Source organism: Lontra canadensis, unplaced genomic scaffold (assembly GCF_010015895.1).
Source record: "Lontra canadensis isolate GAN:19392208 unplaced genomic scaffold, GSC_riverotter_1.0 scaffold10, whole genome shotgun sequence".
In the NCBI taxonomy this organism is placed as follows: Eukaryota; Metazoa; Chordata; class Mammalia; order Carnivora; family Mustelidae; genus Lontra; species Lontra canadensis.
In genome coordinates, this window is record NW_022631004.1 from 10,434,974 (window position 1) to 10,462,014 (window position 27,041).

Genomic DNA, 27,041 nt, shown 5'->3' on the forward strand with positions numbered 1-27,041 from the left:
TACTACGGAGGAGGCCCACGATACGAGGAGAGTTCATGTTCTGAAGAAATTGATAATGGCAGGAAAGCTTCCTTGATGACTGAAAGATACCAAAGTCTGCAGGTAGAAAGGAGAATAACCAGGCAAGGAAATGGACCTAGGGCTGATGTCCGGAACTTGGAGAGCCAGCTGGAGAGCAAGGAAAGACAGAGATGGAGAGGTAGGCAGGAAGAGATCATACAGGATGTTGCAGTCATTATTGGTCTTTCAGGACTAGTGGGAAATAAGGGAAGGACTGCATTTCAGTTTGGAGACTGGGTTGGAGTCTCCCAGAGTGTAAAAGGTAGGAGAAGGTAGGGAAAAATGATATCCCTGGCTTGGTCCTTCAGGCTAAATTTTGAAATCAAAGTATTTATCATTATACCCTCCTGACTCCTTCTGAATCCCCTCTCCTCCCCAGGTCATGTCACCTGGCCCATAGCTCTCAGGCCACTATTTACCCCTCTGCATCAAGCTAGTCAGGACCACCTTGCCCGAGGAAGCACTTCCTGCTCCAAAAAACTCTACCTTGCCTCCTTCTAATAAAAGTCTCATTCTGGTAGAAGTTTTAGATTCATGAAAGTATTTCGAGGAGGGCATACTGGCAGAGTTGACCGAAATGAAGTGAGAGCTCACCTGAAGAACAGTTGTTCTCAGACTTTTGGGGCCTCTTTACATTCTTAATATTTGTTGAGGACCACAGAGAACTTTTACTTACATTGGTTATATCTATCTGTATGTATCATATTTGAAATTAAGGCTAAGAAATTTTCATTTATTTAAAAACAATAAACCTGATGTAATATGATTTGTAAAACTTACATATTTTTATGAAAAAAAAAAACCCTGTATTTTCCAAAACAAAAAGAAAAACTAGTGAGAAAAGTATCATTGTTTCCCATCTTGCAAATCTCTTAATGTCTGGCTTAATATAAGACAGCTGGAGTTGCCTGTTTCTGTACCAAATCTTCCAGGATAACATGTAGCCTCTGGAAAACCACTCTGTACAATTGTGAGAGAATGAGGGTGAAAAAGGTAAATGATGTCTTAGTATGATCAGAGAAGTGGTTTGGTTTTTTTCTCTACGTTTTTTGTTTATTTATTTGACAGACAGAGATCACAAGTAGACAGAGAGGCAGGCAGAGACAGAGGGGGAAGCAGGGGGAAGCTCTCCCCGCTGAGTGGAGAGCCCGATGCGGGGCTCGATCCCACGACCCTGGGATCATGACCCGAGCCAAAGGCAGAGGCTTTAACCCACTGAGCCACTCAGGCGCCCCACGGAAGTGGTTTTTTATCTCCCCAACCTCCCACATTAGGGACCCCTGGATCCCTGGACCACACTGGAGGAACTGCTGCTCTAGAAGAAGGCCTTCAGTGGGAAAAACGAGATGCTTCATAGGTCAGAAGACTCCTTTCTGAGACGGCCTCTCAGGGAGCCGAAAAAGTGAGCTGAAAGGATTCAGGCAGTGTGGCTCCAATCTGTTTCTACTTTTCGGCCACTTCCTCCATGTATCTGTTTGAACCCATTACATTCTCAAAAAATTCCAAATGATTTTTAGTGTTTAGTGGAGACTCTTGTGGGTGTTGAGACAGTATTTGAAATTCCCGAAATGTGATATTTTTGCCTCAGTTACTGGTGAAAAGCTTATTCTCTATTCCAAGTAAATTGTGGTCCCCTCATGGCTTCCCGGAAACATCAGGTCACTTAGCTTTCTGTGACAGAGCCTCGCCTAGAGACTGCAGGTTTACGGTGTTTATTATCTTTCAAGAAGAACTGATTTGTGAGGTGTGGCTAGAGTCACAAGAAGTTTCTTCATCTCTGTGGTCCTTTCCAGTTCAGAAGTGACATGATTTTATTTATTTTCTTACGTGGCCCACGAGCTCTATTCTGAAGGCAACTAAAATGTTTGCAACGATGCGTCATTTACAAATGAGTTTGGCTTCTCTCAGTGACAAGCTTGAAGAACAACATTCCTTTAGATGAGTTTTGTTGTATGTGTCAAAAGTTCATTGTCATTCCTTTTAATCACGTCTTGTACCTACAGTGTAAGCTCCCATCACTACTAGTGAAAATAATCCGGCCCTTTTTTAGTTTAGTCTAATCACGTATTTCTACCCATGCAATATTAAATACTTCATTTTTGTCCCCCCACGATCATAAAAGTGGGGAGAGGAAAAGCCATGCTGATTAAAAAGGCTGCGGAATCTATGCTTTTCTTCGAAACAGCCCAACAGGACAATTGATGGTCTTGACTACTATAGTTTATTTCCTGAATCATTAGGAACTTGTTTTAAAGAGGAACATACATATGTGATTAAGAGAGCATTCCAGAATAACAACTAAATCACTGTTTGCATTCCTTCCTTTGAACTGAAATTCTCGACTTTTCTTTTAAGATGTGTCACTCACAGGTAAGTGGCTGGGGACAGGTTGGGGCTTAGTCAGAGGTCACAGCAGAGTGGCCCATAGGCCATGCTGCAAACACAGATGTGCTTTCTTTGACCTGTCTAGTGATGTATGTGTGTCTAGGTGTGCGTGTTAGTTTTGTCTTTCATCTGAATTTGAATGCATACACTCTTTGCTTTTTCTAGGTTATCCCCACTCCTTATTATTTTACATATCGCCCGATTCAGACACTTCCCTTGTCATTCTGGCTGCTTTCAGCATTTCAATTAACATTGCTACAACAAGTAGCCACATCTGGGAGAATTGAAAAAATAGAGCCCAATAAGATTAATTTTCTGTGACATAAGAAATCTTCTAGTAGAAAATTATTTGATAAGAAATAATTGTTAGGTTTTTTATTCTTGGACTTACAAAAAATAACTTTAAAGTCAGGTGAAAAATAACAATTAATTGAGAAGCATGCCTCAAAAATGACATTTATTATATAAGGACATTTTTAATAGTTTAACATGGGAGTTGAGGTATATAATTATGAAAAGGGTCATGTCTTCCTGAGGTCATCTGTCAAAACTTGGTTTTTGCATTATGTTAATGCTTATTACTTACGTGGCATTGGTTTATCTAGAAACAATATTTAATGTACATTTAAATATATAGAATCAGCCATACAACTAATTTATCTAGAGAAGAACTTTGCGGCATTGGTTTATCTGGAAGGTCCCACAGCACCACCTAGTGCTTTGTATTTTATTTTGCATATATTTTTGTAAATTTAAAAATTCTGATCACATTTTAACATCAAATATGATACTGGAATAAATATAAGGATTAAGCAGTATTATAAATAGAATAACATAAAGTCATTCTTAGCTATTTAATTAAAGATTTTAAGGGGAAATAAAAAATATTGATTTTATAACAGAAGTATTATAAAAATTTACTATTTCTAGTTCACAGCCAGAGATGCTCTTTAAAAGATTGTTACATTGCATGTGACCTAATGGAGGTATTGGTAAGTTGTTTTTTTTTTATCCAAAACAGTTGCTGATTCCTTTTATTTATTTATTTTTATTTGCTTCTCTATAATAAATTAAAGGTCATTTTTCCAGGCTTCTTTTTGAAGTCCATGAATTCCCAGTCTTCATAGATGGAACTATACTAATTAACACTACATACCACAGCTCTTAATCAATTTCAGACAAAACTGTATAATTTCTTTTAAAATTAGAAGTTTGAGATGTTTAGAGATGGAATGTTATAAAATACTGACACATTAAAAAATGAGTCAAATAAAAGAATGAGGTACAGTTATATATTCAAGGACCATGAAGTGAGAAAAATAAATCTATGTGCAAAATACTGTGTATAGTACAATTTTCTTAAGAGCACATTTGAATAATTCAGAAAGGTTTAGATGGATGTGTGAGTGGGTAGAGGGATGGATGGGTGGATGGATACTGGTATATTTATTTTATTTTCTGGAGGGAGTCACAAGAAACAACATTTCTGGGGGAGAGTGAAGTATTAGAATATTTCACTTTTCATTATTTGTCTATACAAATAAGATTTTTCCAATCAAATTCATGTTTTACATTATTTAAGGTCAACGAGAGTTCTTTGAGTATCAAGATTATGAACTACTTCATTTTTTTCAAGTAATATCTATCTGTAATAAAAACAAAGCCTTTTTTTAGGAAAAAAAGAAACTAACATTGCAGGACACAGCATCTGTCTTTTAGATTTATCTTTTCAGAAGGCCTTATGACAGATTACTTTTTATTATGGGAAGTATAAGCTTCAAGAAGGCAGAGAATTTTGTCAGTTTGTCACACTGTATCCTTGACCTCTAGGATAGTATCTGGCACATAATGCTCAGTAAATAAGTGTTGAATGAATGAATAAGAACATATCACATTATGTCCAAATTATATAGTAATGGCATGTATTATAGTAGAATTTTACTCTATTTACATATATTTAAGTAAATATGTGCAGTTGCATTCTTATATCTGATGTCATTTAAAACATGAACACTAGTAAGTATTATTTCAAAGTCTGTAATAACAATGACATTCAGTTGTACCCTGAGATGTTTGTGTTATGGCCTTTTTGTGTGTATTTGTCTTATTAAAGACTTTATGTATTCACATTAGCTGTATTTGGAACTCAGTCATAATGAAATTCAATCAAAATGTTTACTAAATAGCACACTCTCATCATTTGCCTTGTATATTTCAGATACGGATAGTTCTACCATAGAGACCTAAATGGTTGCTACTTTAAAGTTTCTGCAGTAACACATATTAATCATAAAATGCTAATTACACATTAAATGTACTCAATTCCTAATTATGTATTTAAAATTTCATGACATTTTATAGCTACCTGTTAGTGAAAATCCATTCATAGACATAAGTGTATTGTTTTATTTTAAACATAACAGTGGTTCTTATTGATGTGGTATGCATAGATTTTTTTTTTTTTTTTTTAACTGTCAAAGTGTGTAGAAGTTGCCCTCTACTGGGGAACTAGAAAAATTATGTTGACATAGATTTTCAATTTTCTTAAAGACTCTTAAGTTCCTTGGTGTAATTGACCAGATGATATTTCTTATTCTCTGGCACTTTTTAGTTCCAAAGATATAAAAGTGGTTAGCAGACAACATTTAAAAATAAATATCTGATACGAATATCCTTACAGTCATTTCTGAATGGAAACATTGGCTATTCTTCTTAAAAACTTTTTTTAAGATTTTAATTTTTTAAGTAATCTCTACAAATGTGGGGCTTGAACTTACCTCAAGATCAAGAGTCTTGTGCTCTACGGACTGAGCCAGCCAGGCGCTCCTCCTCCTTAATAACTCTTTAGTGGCAACACCCAACAGTGCTGATCCAGAAGTAATTGTATAGGAATGAGTCTTCACTGAAACATTAAGAGGAATTAGCTGTATATAATTATATAACCAAAAATGAGGACTCTTTTTAGTAATTTACCCTGGGAATTTGGAGGACCAAAGTCTAAGCACAAAAAAAAATTTTTAAGCTAGCTCTTTTGCGTTTTTTCTGAGTCTAGAGGTGAAACTTGATTATAAAAGAAGTGGTTTACTTTTATTAAATATTAAATGTTTTTGTTATTATGTTATGTTAGTCACCATATAGTACATCATTAGTTTTTTGATACAGTGTTCTATTATTCACTGTTTGCGTTTAACACCCAGTGCTCCATGCAATATGTGCCCTCCTTAATACCCATCACCAGGCTCACCCGTCCCCACCCCCCTCTCGTCTAAATCCCTCAGTTTGTTTCCTGGAGTACATAGTCTCTCATGGTTCTTATCCCCCTCTGATTCACCACCCCCTTCATTTTCCCCTTCCTTCTAATGTCCTCCATGTTATTCTTTATGTTACACAAATGAGTGAAACCATATAATTGACTTTCCCTGCTTGAATTATGTCACTTAGCATAATCTCCTTCAGTCCCATCCATGCTGATGCAAAAGTTGGGTATTCATCCTTTCTGATGGCTGAGTAATATTCCATTGTTCATATGGACCACATCTTCTTTATCCATTCATCTGTTGAAGGCATCTTGACTCTTTCCACAGTTTGCCTATTGTGGACATTGCTGCTGTGAACATTGGAGTACATATGGCCCTTCTTTTTACTACATCTGTATCTTTGGGGTAAATATATAGTAGTGCATTTGCTGGCTCATAGGGTAGCACTATTTTTAATTTTCTGAAGAACCTCCACAATTATTAAACTTTTTATACCAGAAAAAGCACATGATCATAAAATGACAAAAGTATGTTTACCAATTGTAATAAGCTGATAAATTAATGTTCTTCATCATCTCATCACTGTTTTTCCTTCTGCCTCTAGGAATTCTGCCAGGCTTTGGGGAGCACTGCCTTAGAGAGTTTCAGGGTCTAGGATCCATCCAGTTCAGACCTCAATATCACATTGTATGTTTTTCCTTTTCTGCCCGCTGATACCTAATAAAAATAAACATGTTATTAAGGAGAAACCTATTCAAAGTACATGTTGATGGTGATGGGGTGGGTCAGGAAAGGCGACTTCTTAAAGTCGGGCTGAACATCAGAATCCTACTGCCTCTGCCTTGGTAAGGTTGAGAGGGCTTGTGGACTAAGGATGCTCACGTGAGGACCATTGGTCAGTTCCCCTCTTCTCTCAGCTGAAGCCTCTCTGAATCACAAAGCTCAGGACCAGTTTTCTAAGCTGAAGGAATGGCTTTAGCTAAGGAATATGATAAAAACCAGAATAAATCAGGCCATTGATATATGAGACAAGGCAAGTAGAGTGCAGCTGTCTCCATTCATTCTGTCCATTTTTGCACTCAGTATTGATCGTCACAGCCAGATCTAACAGCAGTGTGTGCTGTCACTTAGATGCATCCAAAAGGAATGGATGGGCTCTGCCAAACCCATTCATTTCACATGTCTAGACACAGTATGGTTTTTCTTGTTTGTTTGTTTGTTGTTTGTTTATGGTCAAGGTCTGTCATAACTCTGAACTCTAGTTTTGATTGCACTGTTCTTTCAAATGTCTTATTTAAAAGAAAATCAATTAATAATTATTCCATATATTTACTTTAACATCCAGAGGCCTTCATTAAAGGCCCTTCTCTAGATCTCCACAAATCACTTTTCATTGCCTCCCTTCTCTCTCCTCACTGAACCCTCATATCATTCCCTCTTTTTTATCCTCCACATCTCTACCTTGCTTTCACAAAATTTTGCACAAATGTTCTCCCATAGCCTTGCTGGAAATTCATGAGCCTTTTTGGGATGGGAGGAAGGCAGCACCTGGTCTAATTTTATTCTCTATGTCCTTTTTGCTTTAGACATATAAATATATGCAGTAGTGCTGAGGAATAGTTTTCAGGTCTTCTGTAAGTCTTTCTCTTACTTAAGTCACTTAGACTTACTTAAGTCACCTAGCTGGCTTATAGGAGACAGTGAGGTATCAGAAATAAAGAAGTGGGCAGGGAATTTGAAGCACTTACTGTCCTCTGCTTCGTGTTTCCACCAACTCTGGGCTGTGGGTGAGAGATACTCTTAGGCCTCAATTTTGCAATCTGTAAAGTGAGACAGCAAATGATTCTCAAGATTCCTTTTATTTTTATCTATTTATTTTTTAAAAGATTTTATTTATTTATTTGACAGAGAGAGAGAGAGAGATCATGAGTAGGCAGAGAGGCAGGCAGAGAGAGAGGGGGAAGCAGGCTCCCCACTGAGCAGGGAGCCCGACGTGGGGCTTGATCCCAGGACCCCAAGATCATGAACTGAGCCAAAGGCAGAGGCTTAACCCACTGAGCCACCCAGGCGCCCCTCGAGATTCCTTTTAGCTAGAATTCTCGGATATCTCTAACTTCTCCAAGAACTCCTAACCACTGTATAAACACATGGTGGTAGAGACCATGGATTCTGGAGCCAGATACATTGCTTGCCTCCTGCTCTGCCATTTATTGCTTGGGAATTTTGTATAATTCTTCTGTCCATATATCTCTGTTTTCTCCTCTATATAGTGGGAATCATAGTGGCACCATTCTCAGAGGATTGTGGTGAGGATTGAATAGTTAGTATACATGAAGAGTATAGAACAGTTCCTGACACACACACAGTAGGCATTCAGTGAATGGCAGCTAGTCTCATTATGATGACAAACATAGGGTTTTTAAGCATTTGAGAAAGTGTGTGTTTCTCATCTAAAGGATATGCTTTTCCCTGAAAGAAACATTTGTGCATACACATTTATTCATTTGTTCAGCAAAAAAAAATGTTAAGTATCTAGTTAAGTGTCTAGTATGTGGCAAGTATCCTGTTCTGTAAAAGGCATCAATGAGCAAAAGGACAGATACACATTGAATCTTTTAAGCCAATGGGTAGTAAATATTCAGTGTTATTTTCATGGCCTGGAGAGAATTCCTTAGTGCATTCTTTTCATATATTCCTATACCACTGGCAGATTGTATTTATAATCTTTGATCCTATTTTTAATTTATATTACATATTTTATGTTGGTTTCCTACAATCCATTTTCTGAATACCTTTTTACATTTCCTACTTCCTTCTTTGCTCTCTCTTTTTTTTTTTTTCTTTCTAACAACTTTTCTTCCCTTTGGACCATCTCTTGACCTCTCAACCTTTATTTTTATTTCTTTGGTTGGAGTTCTGCCTCCTGGTACTTCCAACAGCCTAGCCATAGTCTCTATAAGCTTCTCTTTTCTCACCTATAAAATTGGGATAATCAATTTATTATTGGAATTTAAAATTAAATAATGTTTGTGAAGCACATAGCACAGTTCCTGGTACATAGTGTCCATTAATAAATGTTGACTATTGTTGTGAAGCCCGTATTTGGTATCACTGAAACTACCAGCTCCTGTGTATAAGATTCAGACACTTTGGCTGACCATTGCATAATGTGGGACCATCCTCTTGGCATTTTAAGAGAGTTGTGCTTCTTCTATATAATATTTGTTGTGCTGCTAATGATCTTTCATAGGCTGTTACATGTATTCCCAGGGAAAAGAAAACCACCACGACACACCAGATTGCAGCCATGTGACCACAGTGGAGGCCTTGCAGGCCAAATTGAACCTTGACAAATCCTTGCTCAGCCTTGAAAGCTCGTGTCATCAAAAAGTAACTTTGACTTAGTTTCCTTTTGCTGCCTCTTTGGTCCAATATATACTCTACAGAAAAGCATTTTTAAGAGGCTCCTTTGGAAAATTACTTATTGCATGTTAAATCTGAAAACTTAAGAAGACATTTACATGAAAGATTCTTGAAAAATACAGAAAATTTCCACATCCATCTCACTTTAGGCTTTAGTTGAATTTCAGATTGTCCTTATCCCTCTTAATCTAGATAGAAAAAGCAAAGTTAATAGTTTTAATACAGATCCACGAGTTTACATAGTCAGAAAAGAAGATTTACTTTTTCACTTAAAGGGTAAAAAGAAAAATTGTGAATTTGAACACTGTTTTTTCAGCCTTAACATATATCACCATATTCTAATTAGCAATGTACATGTTCTTTCCCTTTTGTGTTCTTGTGTTTATCCTTTTTCCCATACAGCTCTGGATGTCCCGACTCTAAACTCCACACATTCTGCCCACTATCCAGCATCCTGCTGTTCATTCACACACACACACACACACACACACACACACACACACACACACACACCACTCCCCACTCCCTGGCCCTTCCATTTGCTTCCATCTTCTTTGGCAAAGAGAATCATCTTCAGATTAGAAACGGTAAAGTAAATATTGGCAAAAGGAAAGTAGGCCCAAGATTAGCAGACTCTGTCTTCTGACCCAGACAAATTACTTCATAGAGTCCTGAGAAAACTAACATTTGAGATTGCTGAATTGCTATCTTTGACAAATCATAAAGAAAAGGAGTAGAATCAGCAGCTGGGCATGTGCAAATGTCACTGCAAATATCAAAAAGGGGAAGAAAGTAGATTTTACACACTACTAACTGGTCATTTTGTTTTCAGTCTGGAGAAAAATTGAAGTAAGGGTAATTAAATAGTGTGGTATAAGCAGTTACAAAGGAACATGCTGTGATATTTGGAAGCCAGTGTGGGTCCACCAAAAACCCAAGTTCTTAAAAGTAAAAATTTATTACACGTTTGCATTTCTTTTTAAAATATAACTGCTAATCCAAAACAACACCTTAGAGCAGGGGTCCAAACTACAGCCCTTGGGCCAAATTTGACCATGCGCATTTGTTTCCTTATTGACTTCGGTTGCTTTTCAGCTACAGTAACACAGTTGAGTGATTGTTTGTTTGTTTGTTTGTTTGTTTTTTAAAGATGTTATTTATTTATTTGACAGAGATCACAAGTAGGCTGAGAGTCTGGCAGAGAGAAAGAGGAAAGGGAAGCAGGCTTCCTGCTGAGCAGAGAGCCCGATGTGGGGCTTGATCCCAGGACCCTGGGATCATGACCTGAGCTGAAGGCAGAGGCTTTAACCCACTGAGCCAGCCAGGCACCCACAGTTGAGTAATTGCAACAGAGCTGTCTGGCCAGCAAACCCTGAAATAATTGTTATTTGGCCCTATTCAGAAAAAGTTTGCCTCTCCCTGCTCTAGAACTAAATCAGTTCTTTTTGGGAATTTTAATGTGTCTACAAGTATTCTGGAGATCTTGTTAAAAATCCAGATGATGATACAATAGACCTGGGATGGGGTCTGAAATTCAGCAATTCCTGACAAGCTTCCATGCGAGACCAGTGCTGGTGGCCCAAAGACCACGGTTTAGTCTAGCAGGGATCTAGATTTGAAACATACATTTAGAAAATTCCCCAATTTAAAAAAAGAGAGAGAGCTAAGTATGAGTTGGAAGTCAGCTCAGTTGGTTAGACTCTTACTTATTTTAATCATAATGTTCAAGAAATGTTGGAGGATCAGTGTCCTCTTGGAGAGGTTTTTCTGGTCATTTAAAAATCACTATCTAATTATCATTCTTAAAAAATAAATTAATTAATTATCATTCTCCTGTACAAGTAAGGGTATTTGAAGGGAGCAATAATGAGTTTGATAACTCAAATGTTGAGATAACCAATATCAGCTGGGATGGCCTACTGGACATTTCCTTTGTTGGAAGACAGTTCTCCATATATCTCTCACATCTCTGTACATCTTGTCATCAGAGGCACTGATGGCCCTTTGTTCTCAGCTATCTTCTCAGGAATGTTTCTATAGTGAATGGCCTTGAAAGATAGAAATAGTATCTCCCTCTGGAACAAATGGCAGGTACACTTACTGCCATGGAAATATAAAGATAGTATTTCCCTCTAGAGCAAATGATAAGCATGCTTTCTGTCCCTTATAAAAGATTTGGATCCCTAAACTCAGTATTTCTTTTCTGGAATGCAACCCACCATAGGTGCAGGCATCCATCTGAGCCCATTTACACCACCCTGCTTGACTTGGGGGTGAGGGGAGCTGATGCTCACTTAGTCGGCTTCCTATCCTGTGAGTGATACCACCCTGTGGCTATGATCCAGGAGTCTTGTGTTTTCTTCCAGTATTCATGAAGCCATGGTCAGCTAACTTGTTACCTTCACAAGATGGTGAAATCTGAGCCCCATCACTGTCTTAGACACCCGTTCCCATTAGTCGTTACACAGGTTTTCCAATCACTGACTTGCCCCTGCCTGAACTTCACCTACTTAATATAGAAAATAGAAGTTCTCGGGGCACCTGGGTGGCTCAGTGGGTTAAGCTTCTGCCTTCAGCTCAGGTCATGATCTCAGGGTCCTGGGATCGAGTCCTGCATCGGGCTTTCTGCTTGGCAGAGAGCCTGCTTCCTCCTCTCTCACTCTCTCTGCTTGCCTCTCTGCCTACCTGTGATCTCTCTCTGTCAAATAAATAAAATCTTTAAAAAAAAAAAGAAAAGAAAAGAAAATAGAAGCTCTTAAATGAAAGTCCCTTCAACTTTCTAACATCAAACACATGCAAGTTTGTCTTTATCTGTGCCTAATCTATCCTTTTCTCCCTTTTTACAATGAAGAGCTGTCAGCCCACCCCCTTCCTAAAGTTAAACCCTGCAGCTGTGCACTGGGACTCCTTCCCTGCTGCCTCCTTAAGGTAATAAGTATAATCCCTTCTCTTTTCTAATCATCCATGCCCTCCAGCCCCATTGACTTTGTTTCTTCTTCTTCTTCTTCTTTTTAAATGAATTTTGGAAATCCCCAAGTTTCATCTTTCAAAAGCAAAGCAAACAAACAGCAAAACAAAAACCAATATACTTCCTTTCTCTCATATTGATTCCCCTCCAGTTATGGCTCTATCTCTTTCCTCCTCTTGGTAGCCAGATTTATCCATCCATCCATCTATCCTTCCTTCCTTCCTCTCTCTCTCTCTTTCTTGATAGATTTCTTCAAAGAATGTCCAATCTCTCTCTCTCTCTCCTCTTCCTTTTTAGCCCTCAATCCAGCTTAACGTCCACACTAGTTATCCCATTAAAACCATTTTTTGCTAGGTCTCCTCTGAGCTTTAATGTGTATTCTGTATTCCTGAATGTCTTTCCTTCTCTGTCATAGTAAGCCACTGACTGTATGGTGAGGACTCACCCATCTGTAGCCACTGTCCACCCTAGACTGAGCTTCTGTCCCATCTATCCAACTAAAGTGTCTCTAAATGGAGGCCTTATAGACTTCTCAGATCCATCATCTTCTAAGGAAAAATTGATCTACATACATCCCAAGTCTGCTGTGGCTCAGTAATTGTCTCCACAACCTCCCTATTTGGCCAAAACTCACTTAATTTAGAAGACGAAGAAGCCCTCTGTCCATCCTTTTAATCGCCATCCCTCCCTCAATATTTAGTAAATCTACCAGTCCACATGTCAAATACTTCTTGAGGATGCAATATCTCTGTCTTGATCATTAAGCTTCTGTCACCTTAGCCCAAATCCACCTCTGCCTGGATTAACTGAACAGCCTCTTCATTAGTCTCCCTCCTTCTAATTTCCCACCATTTTAACCTCTTTTCTAAATTACACCCAGACTGATTTCTGCCTAAACATGGGTATCATCCAGCCCTGGCTCCAGGCCCTTCCCCTAGATCCACGCCTCCATAATTCTCTCAGTGGCTTCCCCTTGCCTTGCAATGAAGCTACACTCCTCAGCATGGATGATTAGACCTTCCTGCTTCATCGGGCTTCTAGCTTCATCTCTCCCATGGCCCTCCCCACACTCTACCCTTCACCTGCAGTTGGCTGTGTGTTCTTCTTGCCTCCAAAGCCTTTGTACGGCCCCTCCTCCCTCCCTGTGTGTTCTCTCCCCACCCGCCTTCTCTGGGGCTGCCCCTTCTTTATGTGCCCCACTCCCACTCAGCTTTCAGTTGTCATCAAACTGCTCTCACCTCCCTGTTAAGCACTCTTGTTGCATGCTGAGACTGTAATTTTAAACACTCACCGTTTTACTGTGGTTGCTTTTCTGTCTTCTGTAAAGCGCTGAGGATATCATTATACATGTTTCATGGGCCACTATCCCTCATCTAATGGGGCCTGACGGAGGAGTCACCAAGTAGGTATTTGCTGAATTTATCAGTGACAGATCAAAATCTCAGAAGATACTAGGCCAAATCTAATAAGATAACACTATGTACATAAGACCCTCCATTTTAGTGTAAAGAAATGCCACAATCTTCTGGGAATAAGACAGTAGAGGTGTTGCTTAACAGAAGTATCAAAGTTACAGAAGGATGGGTAGAACTGCTTTCTATAATGGGAACTCCTCATGGGCAAGAACCATAGCATAAATCGTGCACCAAGTACATTAGTGAGGTAAACAATGCCCACCAGTGGTTGTAGGAGAAGAAAAATAGGAAAGCAAGAATAAAGGTATTCCAAGATAATCTTCAAAGACAAGCCAGGGGCTTCACAGAAACTATTTTTTGGAGTTTTATGTAAAAGTCCACTTCAAAATGCCCGCAGTTTTCTGTGCTAAGGAGACTTTGGAATCTTTTTCTCATCAGCTCCTGTGATGTGTGATACGTGGTTAGCACTCAGTAATGTTTCTTTAATTAAATGTATGTCACTGAGACGAGCCAGCTGTCATTCCTGCAAGGCCTCACAAGGTACTGTTGCTCCCATGGAGTCCCAGAATCCAGAAATAGATCCTTAGCTCTGCAGGTCCAGAAACTCACTGTGTTTAGCACACCTCAATATGGTTGTGTTTTAGGAGCCTGAGGTCAGCTAGTCAGCGTGCTCTTTTCCTTTTTTTTTTTTTTTCTTTTAAGATTTTATTTATTTATTTGACAGATAGAGATCGCAAATAGGCAGAGAGGCAGGCAGAGAGAGAAGAGGAAGCAGGCTCCCTGCCGAGCAGAGAGCCTGATGTGGGGCTCGATCCCAGGACCCTGGGATCATGACCCGAGCCGAAGGCAGAGGCTTTAACCCACTGAGCCACCCAGGCGCCCCACGTGCTCTCTTTCTACCAAAAATGCTACTTGGAAAACAAAACTATTTTTCAACATTTTCTTGGCAAACATGGACTCAGACTAGAGAGAACTGACTGGATGTTTTTAGTGGCTGGTGTTATCTAGCTCCCATAGTCTGATGCCACTGTCTTTACTATAGTGCCCTGTGCCTGGCAGACACACCAGAATGCTCGAGCCAGCTGCTAGGAACCTTCTTCCCCTGACAGAGCTATGAATATACTGAGAAATGCTTAATCTGGGGGTGTTGAGCCATTCACTCTGTGAAGGTCCAGTTTTAAAGAGGAAAGTGTAGGCAGGTAAGAGGAAAGAGGCCCTTTCCCACCAATCAACCACAACTTTCTTTCCAGCTACTACTCCTAATGCCTTTTTCTTTACGTTATGAAGTTTACTCTGATGTTTGCTCTGAGATCCGTGTTTATCAGGTCATATTCTCTGGAGACCATATATCCTGACCATACCACCACTTTATAATTTATTGCTCAGGGTGTATTGGCCAATCTCACTCATTACATATTAGTTCAACAAGACTAAGCTTCTCTTGAACTTTTTTTATTTTTTGAAGATTTTATTTATTTGACAGACGGAGATCACAAGAAGGCAGAGAGGCAGGCAGAGAGAGAAGGAGGGGAAGCAAGCTCCCCGCTGAGCAGAGAGCCCGATGCGGGGCTTGATCCCAGGACCCTGGGCTTGTGACCTGAGCCGAAGGCAGAGGCTTAACCCACTGAGCCACCCAGGCGCCCCTTCTCTTGAACTTTTTAAGATACCACTGTATACTGACTACTGGACAACATGTGAAGACAAACTGGGAGTTTTAGTTGGCATTATCCCTTTTAAAAAAAAGCCATCTTAGCATTAACAAAAGTGCAAGGTTCAGAGTAAAGTAGCTGTCAAAGTAGAATTTTCAAAAGCTGAAAACATGACTTTCTTACAAATACAAAATGAGCTCATGTCACACATTTATTTAACTGAATAATAGGGGAACCAGCAGGATGGTAAAGTTGATTTCTAAGAGGTTATAGAAATGGGGATTATAGGGGCGCCTGGGTACCTCAGTTAAGCATTTGACTCTTGGTTTTGGGTCATATCATGATCTCAAGGTTGTGGAATTGAGCCCTGTGTTGGGGCAGTGAGGGGGAGTTGCTCAGCAGGGAGTCTGCTTGGGATTCTCTTTGTCCCTGTGTCCCTCCTCCCCCCCCCCATAAATAAAACTTAAAAAAAAAAAAAAAGAAGTAGGGATTACATAGTCCATCAGAAAAGAATACCAAAATAAGTTCACTAGGTTAAGGACAAAACTGGCTAATACCTATAGGGTAGTAAGACCATAACCTTTGTCATCTTTTTTTTTCTACTAGACAGAAATTATTTCTGTATCTAATGGGCGATACTGTATAAGTTAGCATGTAATTTCTGAGCCTGAATTACTAGTAAATAAAAGTCAAACAGAAGTATATCCCTCCAGGTAATTAAATAATCCTTGGATTGGCCTGTTAGTGCTCCAGGATGAAAGCTCCAAGTTTTGCTCAATTGTCATGAAATGAGTGCTATGAAGGGAGTTGAGGGAAATTGGAAGGGGAGATGAACCATGAGAGACTATGGACTCTGAAAAACAATCTGAGCATTTTGAAGGGGCAGGGGGTGGGAGGTTGGAGGAGCCAGGTGGTAGGTATTATGGAGGGTACGTATTGCATGGAGCATTGGGTGTGGTGCATAAACAATGAATTCTGTTACACTGAAAAGAAATAAAAAAAAAAAGAAAGAAAGAAAGAAATGAGTGCTATGTGCTCTTAGGTTCACCTGAAGGAGATTAGGTCTAAGAGGAGCCTCAGAGCCCTACCCTCGGGGAGTCATGTTGAGGGGGCTGCCTAATGACCTTTAGCCTGAAAAAGACTTAGTGTGGGCCCCCAAATGCTCATCTCGGCATTATTTTTAAATTGTAGGCTTGAGGCAATAGTTGAAGAGTGCAGAGATTTTATTTACACCACTCAAAAGCAGCAATTAAAAGGCCATCCCAAGACAGGAGGGGTGAGATGTGCCCTAAGTTGCTCCAAAGGGGAAGGCAGGGCGACTGTGGAGACAGTTTGGGATCATTGAAAAGAGAGCTTCTCTGTTGTGAAAGGTCAGTGTGTGCCTTCAGAAGAACATTGCCTCTCTGTGGGTTCTCCCTCGAAAGCGTAGCCATCATAGCCTCACCTCACTGGTGAGCAAGTGAGGGAGACAGGGGGGTCACACTTCAGAGGAGTTTCTGTTATTCTGTAAAAATTAAGTGATTGCCTTTTAATTAAAAAATAAAAAGCACCTTTTCCAAGCCTTAACATTCAACATCCTAGAGACAGACACCTAAGAAGTCAATTTTGGTTTCTGTGTGATCACAATAGTTGTTGCAGCAAAGTCTTTTGACAACATTTCCTATTTTTAAAAAATGATAATTCACTTAAGTTTTGCCTTTTTAACTAACATTACCGCTGAGAGGTACATTTACAGTTTTGTTGTTGTTTTTGTTGTTATTTGGGGGTTTGGGGGGGCTTGTATTGTGACTAAATCTCAGTGTCTGAGATTTGACACTTTTTTTTTCCTTCCCACTGAAGCCATTGAAATATATTCACCCAGTTATTCACATCAGAGGTGTAAATGGATTTTCTGAAGGCTTTTTTAAGAGCCAATCAAAGCCAGTCACTTTGTGACTTGTCTTCTTCAGGTGTTGCAATCAGAAAGCTTAGCACTCCATCCCAATTGCAAGGATGTTAAAACTATGTCTTGACCTTGAATCTGCAAGCAGAGGGGTAACATCTTTGCTAGAAGTGCTCATCTACCACCTCTTTGATTTTATCCATTTACATAGGATTTACTGGGGAAGAGAAAAGAGACAATCAAATTGAGCCTTCTCTATACCCAAGAGAAAAGAATATGTTTGTCTGACTTTCCATCTCCTAGTGATTGTTGCTGTTACAGTTTACATTTCAGCTCACCCTTTTTACCATCGATTTTGTAAAAACCTGACTTAAAAAAAATGTATCAACCGTGTCACACAAAGGCTGATCTCTCAATTTGTTTCATGTCATCAAAAAGACATACTGAGTTTGAAGCTCCTCTCAGGTTTACTCTAAAAATACAACCCTGAGGAAATAGGGTAAGACTACAAAGATTTTATTTATACCATTCAGGCTCCCAGGCTGTGGAATCAGGGAGACAGAGATTGAATTCCCGGCATCGCCTCTTCCTAGGTCACTCTATATCTCTGAGACGTAGTTTCCTTCTGTAGGAGATGGGGATAATAATAGTACCTACCCCATATGGTTGTTGTGAGAGTTCCATAAGATAACATTCATGAAGTCCTTAGCACATCATTGATGTGAGATAAGCACTCCAAAAATGTTGGCTATTAGTATTTTAACAATTATTGTAATGACTGCGCTAAAACTTAATGGTGTTCTTGTCACGATAAAGGGCATTGTGGCTGACTCCTTTCCTAGTACAATTGAAAAACAGATTTCAGCACAGTATAACAATTCATTCTTTTATTTTTAAGATTTATTTATTTATTTATTTGATAGAGATCACAATTAGGCAGAGAGGCAGGCAGACAGAGAGAGAGAGAGAGAAGAGGAAGCAGGCTCCCTGCCGAGCAGAGAGCCCGATATGGGGCTCGATCCCAGGACTCTGGGATCATGACCTGAGCCGAAGGCAGAGGCTTTAACCCACTGAGCCACCCAGGCACCCCTAACAATTCATTCTTAATTAACGAAATTGAATAAACATTTTTAAGAAAATAATGAGGAATCTTGAATCCAGAATTAGAAAACACATCCTATTTGCCAGGAAATTTTTAATATTTTAGGAACAAATATCATTAAATCTTTAGAAGAATTGCAAAGAAGCTATTGTGTTCAACTATACACTTGAAATATTCAGGCAGGAAAACCTGCAGATAATAGCGCTCTGCATTCCAAAATAGCGTCATCTTTAATAATTGGTTATCACCGGGGCGCCTGGGTGGCTCAGTGGGTTAAAGCCTCTGCCTTCTGCTCAGGTCATGGTCCCAGGGTCCTGGGATTGAGCCCCATATCGGGCTCTCTGCTCAGCGGGGAACCTGCTTCCTCGTCTCTCTCTGCCTGCCACTCTGCCTACTTGTGATCTCTGTCTGTCAAAAAAATAAAATCTTAAAAAAAAAAAAAAAGAATTGGTTATCACCTTGAGAGCAAGATCATACAGCAGCTAGTCACTATATACATGTCTGAAGCAGAACTCTGTCGAAAACTGTACTGATTGCTGAAACTTGACACCCAGGACAGTGGCATAGTCACTGAAGTGAAGTTCTGGCTTTGGGGGTGGGCAAAGCAGAGTCAAATCCAGGTTTTGCCTTTGCCACTTATTTTCTGTATGGCTGTGGGCTGTTTGCTTAGCTTTTCTGAACCCCTATTACCTCATCCATAAAATGGGCCTATGATGCAACCTACCTCCTTCAGTAGGGGAGGACCACATTTTAAGAATGTGCTACATGAAAGTGCTGAAGCAAAATGCCATTAATAGTCCTGGTATTATTACTAATACTTTTAGTATTCCACTGCAGCAAAGGAAAATTAGTGGTCACCAGGAAGAATGTGGGTTTCCATGTACTTATAAGGTGCCAGTGTGGCTTCACCTCCTCTGATATAAGACAAATGCCCTCTGAGTGGTGACGATGCTCAACATTCATCCTAGTTGAAAATTCTAATCCCATCACAGATACCGTACCTTGTTTCTCATGAGTGTAATTGGTGCTGTTGGTGTTTCACAATTAATATTAATTCAAGTTTCTACTTTCTTTTATATGGATATGGGTGAATTGATAGATAACAAAGGTAAAATTGGTTAGCTTATACTCTAAGTCCAATTTTTTCTCTGTATACAAAATTATTTACCGCCTTCTGTACCTTTACTTGATGTTCTTGAGGAGTTTGCCATTATTGATCAGATCAACCTCAGACTCCCTCTTCTGGCCACAAGGTCCTTGGTGACCTGGTTTTTGATGCCTCCACTTCATATATTCTTCCCCGCCCTGCTCAACTTTGTATAGCTTTGTGAATTCCCTTCCCTCTTCCTGGAACATCCTTGTTTTCCTTTCTGCCAGATCAGTTTCCACTAATTCTTCTAATTAATGGAACAGTACCTGTCATATAAGTGGACTTGCAATAAAAGTTTAAGCAAATTGACTTGAAATCAGATAGCTCCCACATAGACTGAAATAGCCAGATATTTTCATTTCCACATAGCCTTGTAAAGTTTGGAATTCTTTCTGAGGTCTAAGTATATTCCATGTCATTGAAGCAAAGACAGTAGCTCTTAAAATTACTTTGGCATTTTGCACATTTAGCTCTCCTAAAGGTGCTGATGAGAACCTGTTTCATAGACACCAATAGAGTTGATAAGCCATAATACATATTTTAATAAACAAATTAACACTTAAAATGTTTTATTCGTTATTGCTAGCTGCAAAAGTTTGCACAATAAAGAAGCATTTATTCTATTACTTAACTATAAAACAAACTCATCTATGAATCTTCATGTGTAAATCACATGTGGTATATTGCCTAAGAAAGTCATAGCAATGTTCATAAAAGGTAGCCCGCCCCTCTTGGGCCATATCCAAAAGAATTAGTTACTGTAATGATGAAAAGATTTCATATAAATATCAAAAGGACTTTTTTCCAAATGTAACGAAGTTGTCCCAGACCTTAGATCCTGGGCACAGTATAGTCTCTGTCTGTCTCTTTCTCTCACACACAATACACGTGCATGTGTGTGTATACACGCACACACAAACACACACACACACACAGACTCTTTGGAATTTTAAAGTTCCAAATGGAATTCATTAAAAAAAAATATAGAATGCTTTCTCTTGTATAAATCATAATGAAGCATTGAGAGATAAAGCAAGAACTAAAAGGGGCGAATAATCATCTGCAGCTCTAAAACTGAAACCTGTCATGTTAACTCCCAACTCAAACACCTAGTTTTAAAGATTTACCTTCAAGAAACCTAAAAGCTTGTATCCTGCCTCATTGACAACAGCCTCAAACTGTTTCCTGTCATTGCAGAAAACAAATCTTTTGCTCCTTTCTGCCTAGGGGAGGCAGAGGGACTGAGGTGGTCCTGTGTGGCTGAATTAGATGAAAGACTTGCCTTCCACCATGGAGACATGGAGTCTAATCAAGTGAAATGAGTTTTGAGATCCCAGCTCATTTCCTAGGGGAGATCGGTTCACATTACAAAATCACGACATCTCATTCATCACAACTGACGTGGTCTTTGCTCAGGAGAGGACCCCAACTGGGACTGAGCCACCTGTCTTCTCTTGAAAGGGGGCACTTTATCCAAGTTAGAGTTGAAAGCCTTGGAGTGAGAAGGCTTGCCAGCTTCCCCCGACTGATACATATCAACATGGAAAGCAACTTCCATTTTAAAAAGGGCAGACAAGTTTAAGGAAGATTGGTGATGGTACGTTTAACAGCACCAAATACAAATAATTGTATAGAGATGCTAAGGCTTTATGGTAGGGAGAGCCAAGACTGGGGCTCCCTCATCTTTATCACCTAGATTTTATGAAGCGGAGGTGAGAAGGATCAACATTTCCATGCATCAGAGTTTAAAATGGCAAAAAAAGTGTCCTGCTTTCCAGGCTGATAAATGATCATCATCTCTTTTATTTCTTTCAGGGCATCGTTATAACACCCCTGCTACTGCTGCTTTTTGTGAGTATTTTGATGTTGTCTTTAATATCTTTTATTAAAAGCCATCTACAACCCTTTAGGAAAGGGCATTAGGATGAAAGGGACATTTGAATCCTTTTGCACCACTTTGCGTCACATTTTGTTCTTCCAGTTGAACTGTACCAAATAATAACATGTTGACATAAAGGATCTCTGTGGTCTCATGATCCAAGGACGGCATCAGAGCCCAGTTATTAGGCTTCTGACTCTAGGGCTAAATCATTAATTATTGCAAATTAATGACCTGCAACATAGGTCACAGATATATGCTCTCTCTTTTCTCATTAGTAGAACTGAAGTGATTGCTAGTGACCCAGTTTTTGATAGAAAGAACCAAGGACCAGAGGACCAGAGAAAACTTAGGTCCCAAGGCTTGTAGTAACTGGCTCTCTTACTCTGGGGAATGCTGCCTCAATTCTTCCATCTGTCAAATGGGAAGCAATAACACCTACCTAGGCTGTATGCCAGGGAAAATGAAATGCGCTTCAGACATAAAAAATGCCAGCCACTGGTTAACTAAACAAAAATTGTTCTGAGAATGAGAACTGCTAATTAACTGTCTTATTTCTTTTGGCGATAAGCATATGAGAAATTAGATGAAAGATTGTAATAGAAATTAATGTTATCTCATGCTGAGAAAAGCATATGTAATCATGAATGATACCTAAAATATTTTATGAACTGTGCATTTTTCATACGCAACATTTCCCAAGTATAAATCACTCCACTCATCACTGAAATGGAGTTGGGGATCGTTTCTGGGTGTGAAATGTAGCTGTTTGACTAGCACTATTTGTCAGAGAATTAAAACTATGGGGAAAATTTATTTAATTATAGTGTAATTACCCAAGTTGGAATTCAATTAGAGTAATAGTGTGAGGGACTTCATTTCTTACAAGCTGTGCAGGAAGTGGAGAGGGAGAGATGCCCTCCTAAGCAGTTAGATTCTGCATCTTTCATGAAAGACATTACCTTCAAGTAATAAACCTCAGCTTCCCCATCCCTTCTGAAATGCTGGCTCCATGCTGACAAGGTTAGGAGGAGTCAAATCATCAGATCACTTTGCTCAGCATAACAAACCTCATTAATTTGGATTCTACCAATTCAGAATTTGCAGTGAGTCACATTAATACTGAAGTGAATATTGATTTGCATTCACTTGGAAGAGAAGTCTTGGTATGTGCCCAACTGCTCACTCAATGTAAGGAGCTAGGATCACCCCTTGGTGTTCTTTCTGAGACCTTGGATCATGATTTCTGAGGGGGCAACCCTCAACAGGCACAGGATCCAGGCCAGTCTGAGGGCCCTCAGAAGACTAATGGAAAGCACCATGGTTATGTGGTACAGGTTTTCTCCATTGCAGAAGAGTGTCGTCTCTTCCTGTGACTCTTTCAAGATGACTGGGGAGAAGCCACAGCTACAACTATGGGGCTGTGACCTAGGATAGCCCTTTGAGTATCTCAGAGTCTGGAATCTCTCGGACCCTGTTTCAGTTCATAACTACAGAACCAGATGAGTTCTTTTCTCCTTCTCCTGCCCATTTCCAGCCATAACAAGAAATGTTCCCAGCTCTTTAACATGATGACATCACACTGTTGCAAACTTTCTCCCTCTCTTAGACACAGAGGCTAGTGAGCTTTAGTTGGTTCAACATTTTAAACAATAGATCTACAAAAATAGTGAAAGAGGCCCCAAGACCTTCAACTTCAAAGTTTAATGCTTCCCCTCTGAGCTAACTCATTAGGCTGTCCCAATAGGTTCAATGACATCATCACACAGCATCAATAGATACGTCTGTGTAACATGACCTTACGTCACATGCATGGCATATAATGCTTTTTGTCTGTTAGGGTTGTCATGTGTTTCACAAAGCAAGGTCATTCCTTAAACACTTGAATTACCAGGCTTCACTTTTGCACAGGACAAAAACCTGTGCAACTTAAATTAGAACACATTCCGCAAAAGCTGTAGTGTTTTCCTATCATCCTGGTTTGGATTGAATTGTGTACTCCCAAAAGATATGTTGAAGTTCTAACCCCTAGAACATCAGAATGTGACCTTATTTGAAAATAGGGTCATTGCAGATATAATTATTTAAGATGAAGTCATACTGGTGCAGGGTGGGCCCTAAATCCAATACTGGTGTCCTTACAAGAAGAGATGTCAGACCCAGAGGGAGAATGGCAGGTTGTGATGAGGCAGAGATTGGAGGAATGTGCAGACAAGCCAGGAACACGAAGGATTGCTGGATGGCAGATATCATAGCTGGAAGAGGCAAAAAGGGATTCTTCCCTACAGACTTCAGAGGGAGCCTGGCCTTGCTTGATTTCAGACTTATAGTTTCCAGAGCTATACAACAAATTTCTGTTGTTTTAAGCCCCCTAGTTTGCGGTATTTTGTTAGAGAAGCTGAGGAAACTAATACAACTGCAGAAAATTGAATTGTCTCTTTAAAATCATATCTTGAAAATGGAGATTTCTAAGTGTTCAGGTGCAGTAGCTGGTAAAGGCCATTTTTACTGATGGAATCTCAGTTCTCTGTATTCTTGACCTCTTCTCAGAATGTCCCCCTTCACCCTCTTGCTCCAACTGAAACCTGTCCTCCAATTCATGTTTCTGCTACAGGTGTCTTTCATATCACTGAGCCTTGAAATGGGGTAAGGTGTCTCTCTAGCACCTCATTACCAATTCCAGATCATCTCCCATGCCTTCTTTATAAAATATTTTCATTCCTTTGGAGGTTATGCCAATATACCTATATGTCCAGCTACCGCTTCTTACTGTAATTATCAGTAGAACCCAAGGTTACTCTCTGAGTCCAAAAAATGTTAGCACCTTCCCATTATCTTTTTTTTAATAGTATGCTTAGATTAATTCTTGGTGTTTTTCAATTTTCACATAATTGATCCTCCTTATATCCTGGCCTCTAAATTCTTGACCTCTTCTCCAGTAAGAATACCTTCCACTTCATCTCAGCCAAGCACCCCTGTAGTCACACACACCTTTGACTTTATTACTGCCAATAACCGCATCCTTACATAATCCCCTTTTGAAATGTCTTCTCTTACCAACAGCTCCTATCTTTGTGACCTATTCCCCAAATTAAAAAGTCTTCAAACTTGCTAGACTGGCCAGTTTATTTACCTTACCACCTTAACAAAGCCTCTAACCTACTCTACCCTCACTCCCTTACCCTCACATCCCATCTTACCTAGCCTAGATCTCATGGTCTATCATTATAATTACTATATCACATATGCCATCAAGAACCTTACTGCTTCATATTTGCATGGTAAAGTGCCAGTCCTGCTTAAAGCCAACTCTGTACCTTCCTGAATGTGTACCTGAACGTGGCTGGAACACGCACTCGCATGCTGACTGGTCTCATTTGAAATTCATGACAACTAACTGTGTGCCTGGTGATCCTATTGCCTTCTCCTAATTAATCCTCATCCCTACTCTCCAGAGAATCATTTCATACCTTCTCCTTGTTTCTCAAATCTCTGATGCCTCTTCTCGTTTTTCATCTCATCCGATGCAGAAAGGAAATAGCCTATGAGGAAATTAGAAGCAATCAGAAATTTTATAAGATCCCACCTACCTTCTTTATTTTTATTTTATCTATATTCTTTGTCTTTTCTCCTGTTTCTATAGATAAACTGTCTTTGCCCTCCTCTAAGGCCAGTCCCTCCTGTTGTGTTATCTCTTATTGCCTACTTAACAATATGATTCACACAGATTTCCCCCTTTCTCCTATATTATCAAATTTTCTATCTCTGCTGGATCATTTCTATTAACATATAAGTATTCTGTAATATTACACATCTTAAAAATTAAATCTCACCTTATCCCACCTGCTGTCCATTTCTGTCCACTGTTTTATAGCAAAATTACTCAAAAAAAGTTATTTAAACTTTCTTGTCACTCATTCAATAAGTATGGAGTTCTTCTTACATGCTAGGCACTTTCTTTCAAGGATATAGCAATGAGAAAAAAGATACATCTTAGCGCTTGTCGAGGTTATATACTTGTAGAAAGAAACAGCCAATAAATAAGTGAAAATATAATGTCTAAGATGAGTGATACATACTGAAGAGAAAAATAAAGTGAGGAGGAGAATAAGAAGTGCCAGAATGGGTTGGGTGAATTACTATTTTAAATAGAGCAGTCAAGGGTGGGACTTACTGAGAAAATGATATTTGGGAAAGGCCTAGAGGAGATGAGGGAGCCTTTGATGCCTTCTGATGGTAGAGTGCTCCAGCTGGAAGGAATAGAAAGTGGAAAAGACCTGAGAGTGTGCATGGTGTCCTAAGGAATAGTGAGCAAGCCAGTATGGCTAGAATGCAGTGAGCAAGGAGGAGAGTAGATGGAGATGAAGTCAGGGTCATAGCAGGCGCCAAATGATGCAGGACCTTTCAGTCCTTTGTTAAGGACTTTAAATTTTAATTTGAGAGAGACAGGAAACCATTAAAAGAGTTTTGATAAGAGAATGGCTTGTTCTGGCATATCTTCCCAATAGATGATTCTGGATGCTGGGTTGAGAATAGATTGTCAGGAGCTAATGATGGAGACAGGAAGAGCAATTAGAAAACTAGTACAGTATCCTGGCAAGAGATGGTTTAGCTTGGGCCAAGGTGGTTGAGTAAATCTGGCAGAAAGTAGTTGGAAGTAGAACTTGAAAGAACTGAAAGGTTGAATAAAGGTTATGAAGGAACAGAAGAGTCAAGGATGATGAAGTCGGTGCAACTGGAAGGATGGAGTTACCACTTACTAAATAGAGAAGACTGCAAGGTTGAACAGGTTAAAGGAACTTATAAGGAGCTCAGTATTGCACATATTTGGATAAAGATGTCTTTGAGACATGCAAGTAAAGAAGTCAAGTAAGCCGTTGACTGAGCCTGGAATTCAGAGGAGAGGTCTGGATAAGAGATACACATTTGGGAGAGCTCAGCATTGAAATGGATTTGAAATTAGACAGAATAAGATTACCAAGAGAGTAGAGAAGGAAAGATATCAGTGGACTACCTTCTGGGGGCATCCTACTAGAAGTCCTAGCAACAACCATCAGACAACAAAAAGAAATAAAAGGTATTCAAATTGGCAAAGAAGAAGTCAAACTCTCTTTCTTTGCAGATAACATGATACTTTATATGGAAAACCCAAAAGATTCCACCCCCAAACTACTAGAACTCATACAGCAATTCAGTAATGTGGCAGGATACAAAATCAGTTTACAGGAATCAGTTGCTTTCTTATACACTAACAATGAAAATATAGAAAGGGAAATTAGAGAATCGATTCCATTTACTATTGCACCAAGAACCATAAGATACCTGGGAATAAACCTAACCAAAGAGATAAAGGATCTGTACTCCAGGAACTACTGAACAATCATGAAAGAAATTGAAGAAGACACAAAAAGACAGAAGAGCATTCCATGCTCATGGATCAGAAGAATAAACATTGTTAAAATGTGTATACTGCCTAGAGCAATCTATAGTTTCAATGTAATGTAAACTTTCATCCCGATCAAAATTGCACCAGCATTTTTCAAAGAGCTGGAACAAACAATCCTAAAATTTGTATGGAACCAGAAAAGACCCCAAATTGCTAAGGAAGTATTAGAAAAGAAAAACAAAACTGGGGGCATTATGTTGCCTGATTTCAAGCTTTACTACAAGGCTGTGATCACCAAGACAGCATGGTACTGGCACAAAAACAGACACATAGACCAGTGGAACAGAATAGAGAGCCCAGATATGGACCCTCAACCCTATGGTCAAATAATCTTTGACAAAGCAGGAAAAAAAAATACAGTGGACAAAAGACAGTCTCTTCAATAAACGGTGCTGGGAAAATTGGACAGCTAGGTATAAAAAAAA

At 39.4% G+C, this 27,041-nt stretch overlaps 1 protein-coding gene and 1 long non-coding RNA gene across 10 annotated transcripts in view; one reads left to right on the forward strand and one right to left on the reverse strand.

Moving 5' to 3' along the window:
• SLC10A7 (solute carrier family 10 member 7) overlaps window positions 1–27,041 on the forward strand; it is a 214,323-nt gene that overhangs the window by 122,483 nt on the left and 64,799 nt on the right. For 8 of the 9 annotated variants that reach the window (XM_032855568.1, XM_032855566.1, XM_032855567.1 and 5 more), the window contains exon 6: window positions 21,107–21,142. In XM_032855568.1, coding sequence (XP_032711459.1) covers window positions 21,107–21,142 — 36 coding nt within the window. Of the gene's footprint in view, window positions 1–21,106; window positions 21,143–23,784; window positions 23,906–27,041 lie in introns of those variants that run through there. The other variant, XM_032855576.1, reaches the window with a different exon arrangement.
• LOC116866580 overlaps window positions 13,438–27,041 on the reverse strand; it is a 44,801-nt gene continuing 31,197 nt past the window's right edge. Inside the window, exons 3-4 of the long non-coding RNA XR_004382426.1 lie at window positions 24,641–24,712; window positions 13,438–13,476 (exon numbers count right to left, since the gene is read on the reverse strand). This is a non-coding gene — a long non-coding RNA (uncharacterized LOC116866580). The remainder of the gene's footprint in view (window positions 13,477–24,640; window positions 24,713–27,041) is intronic.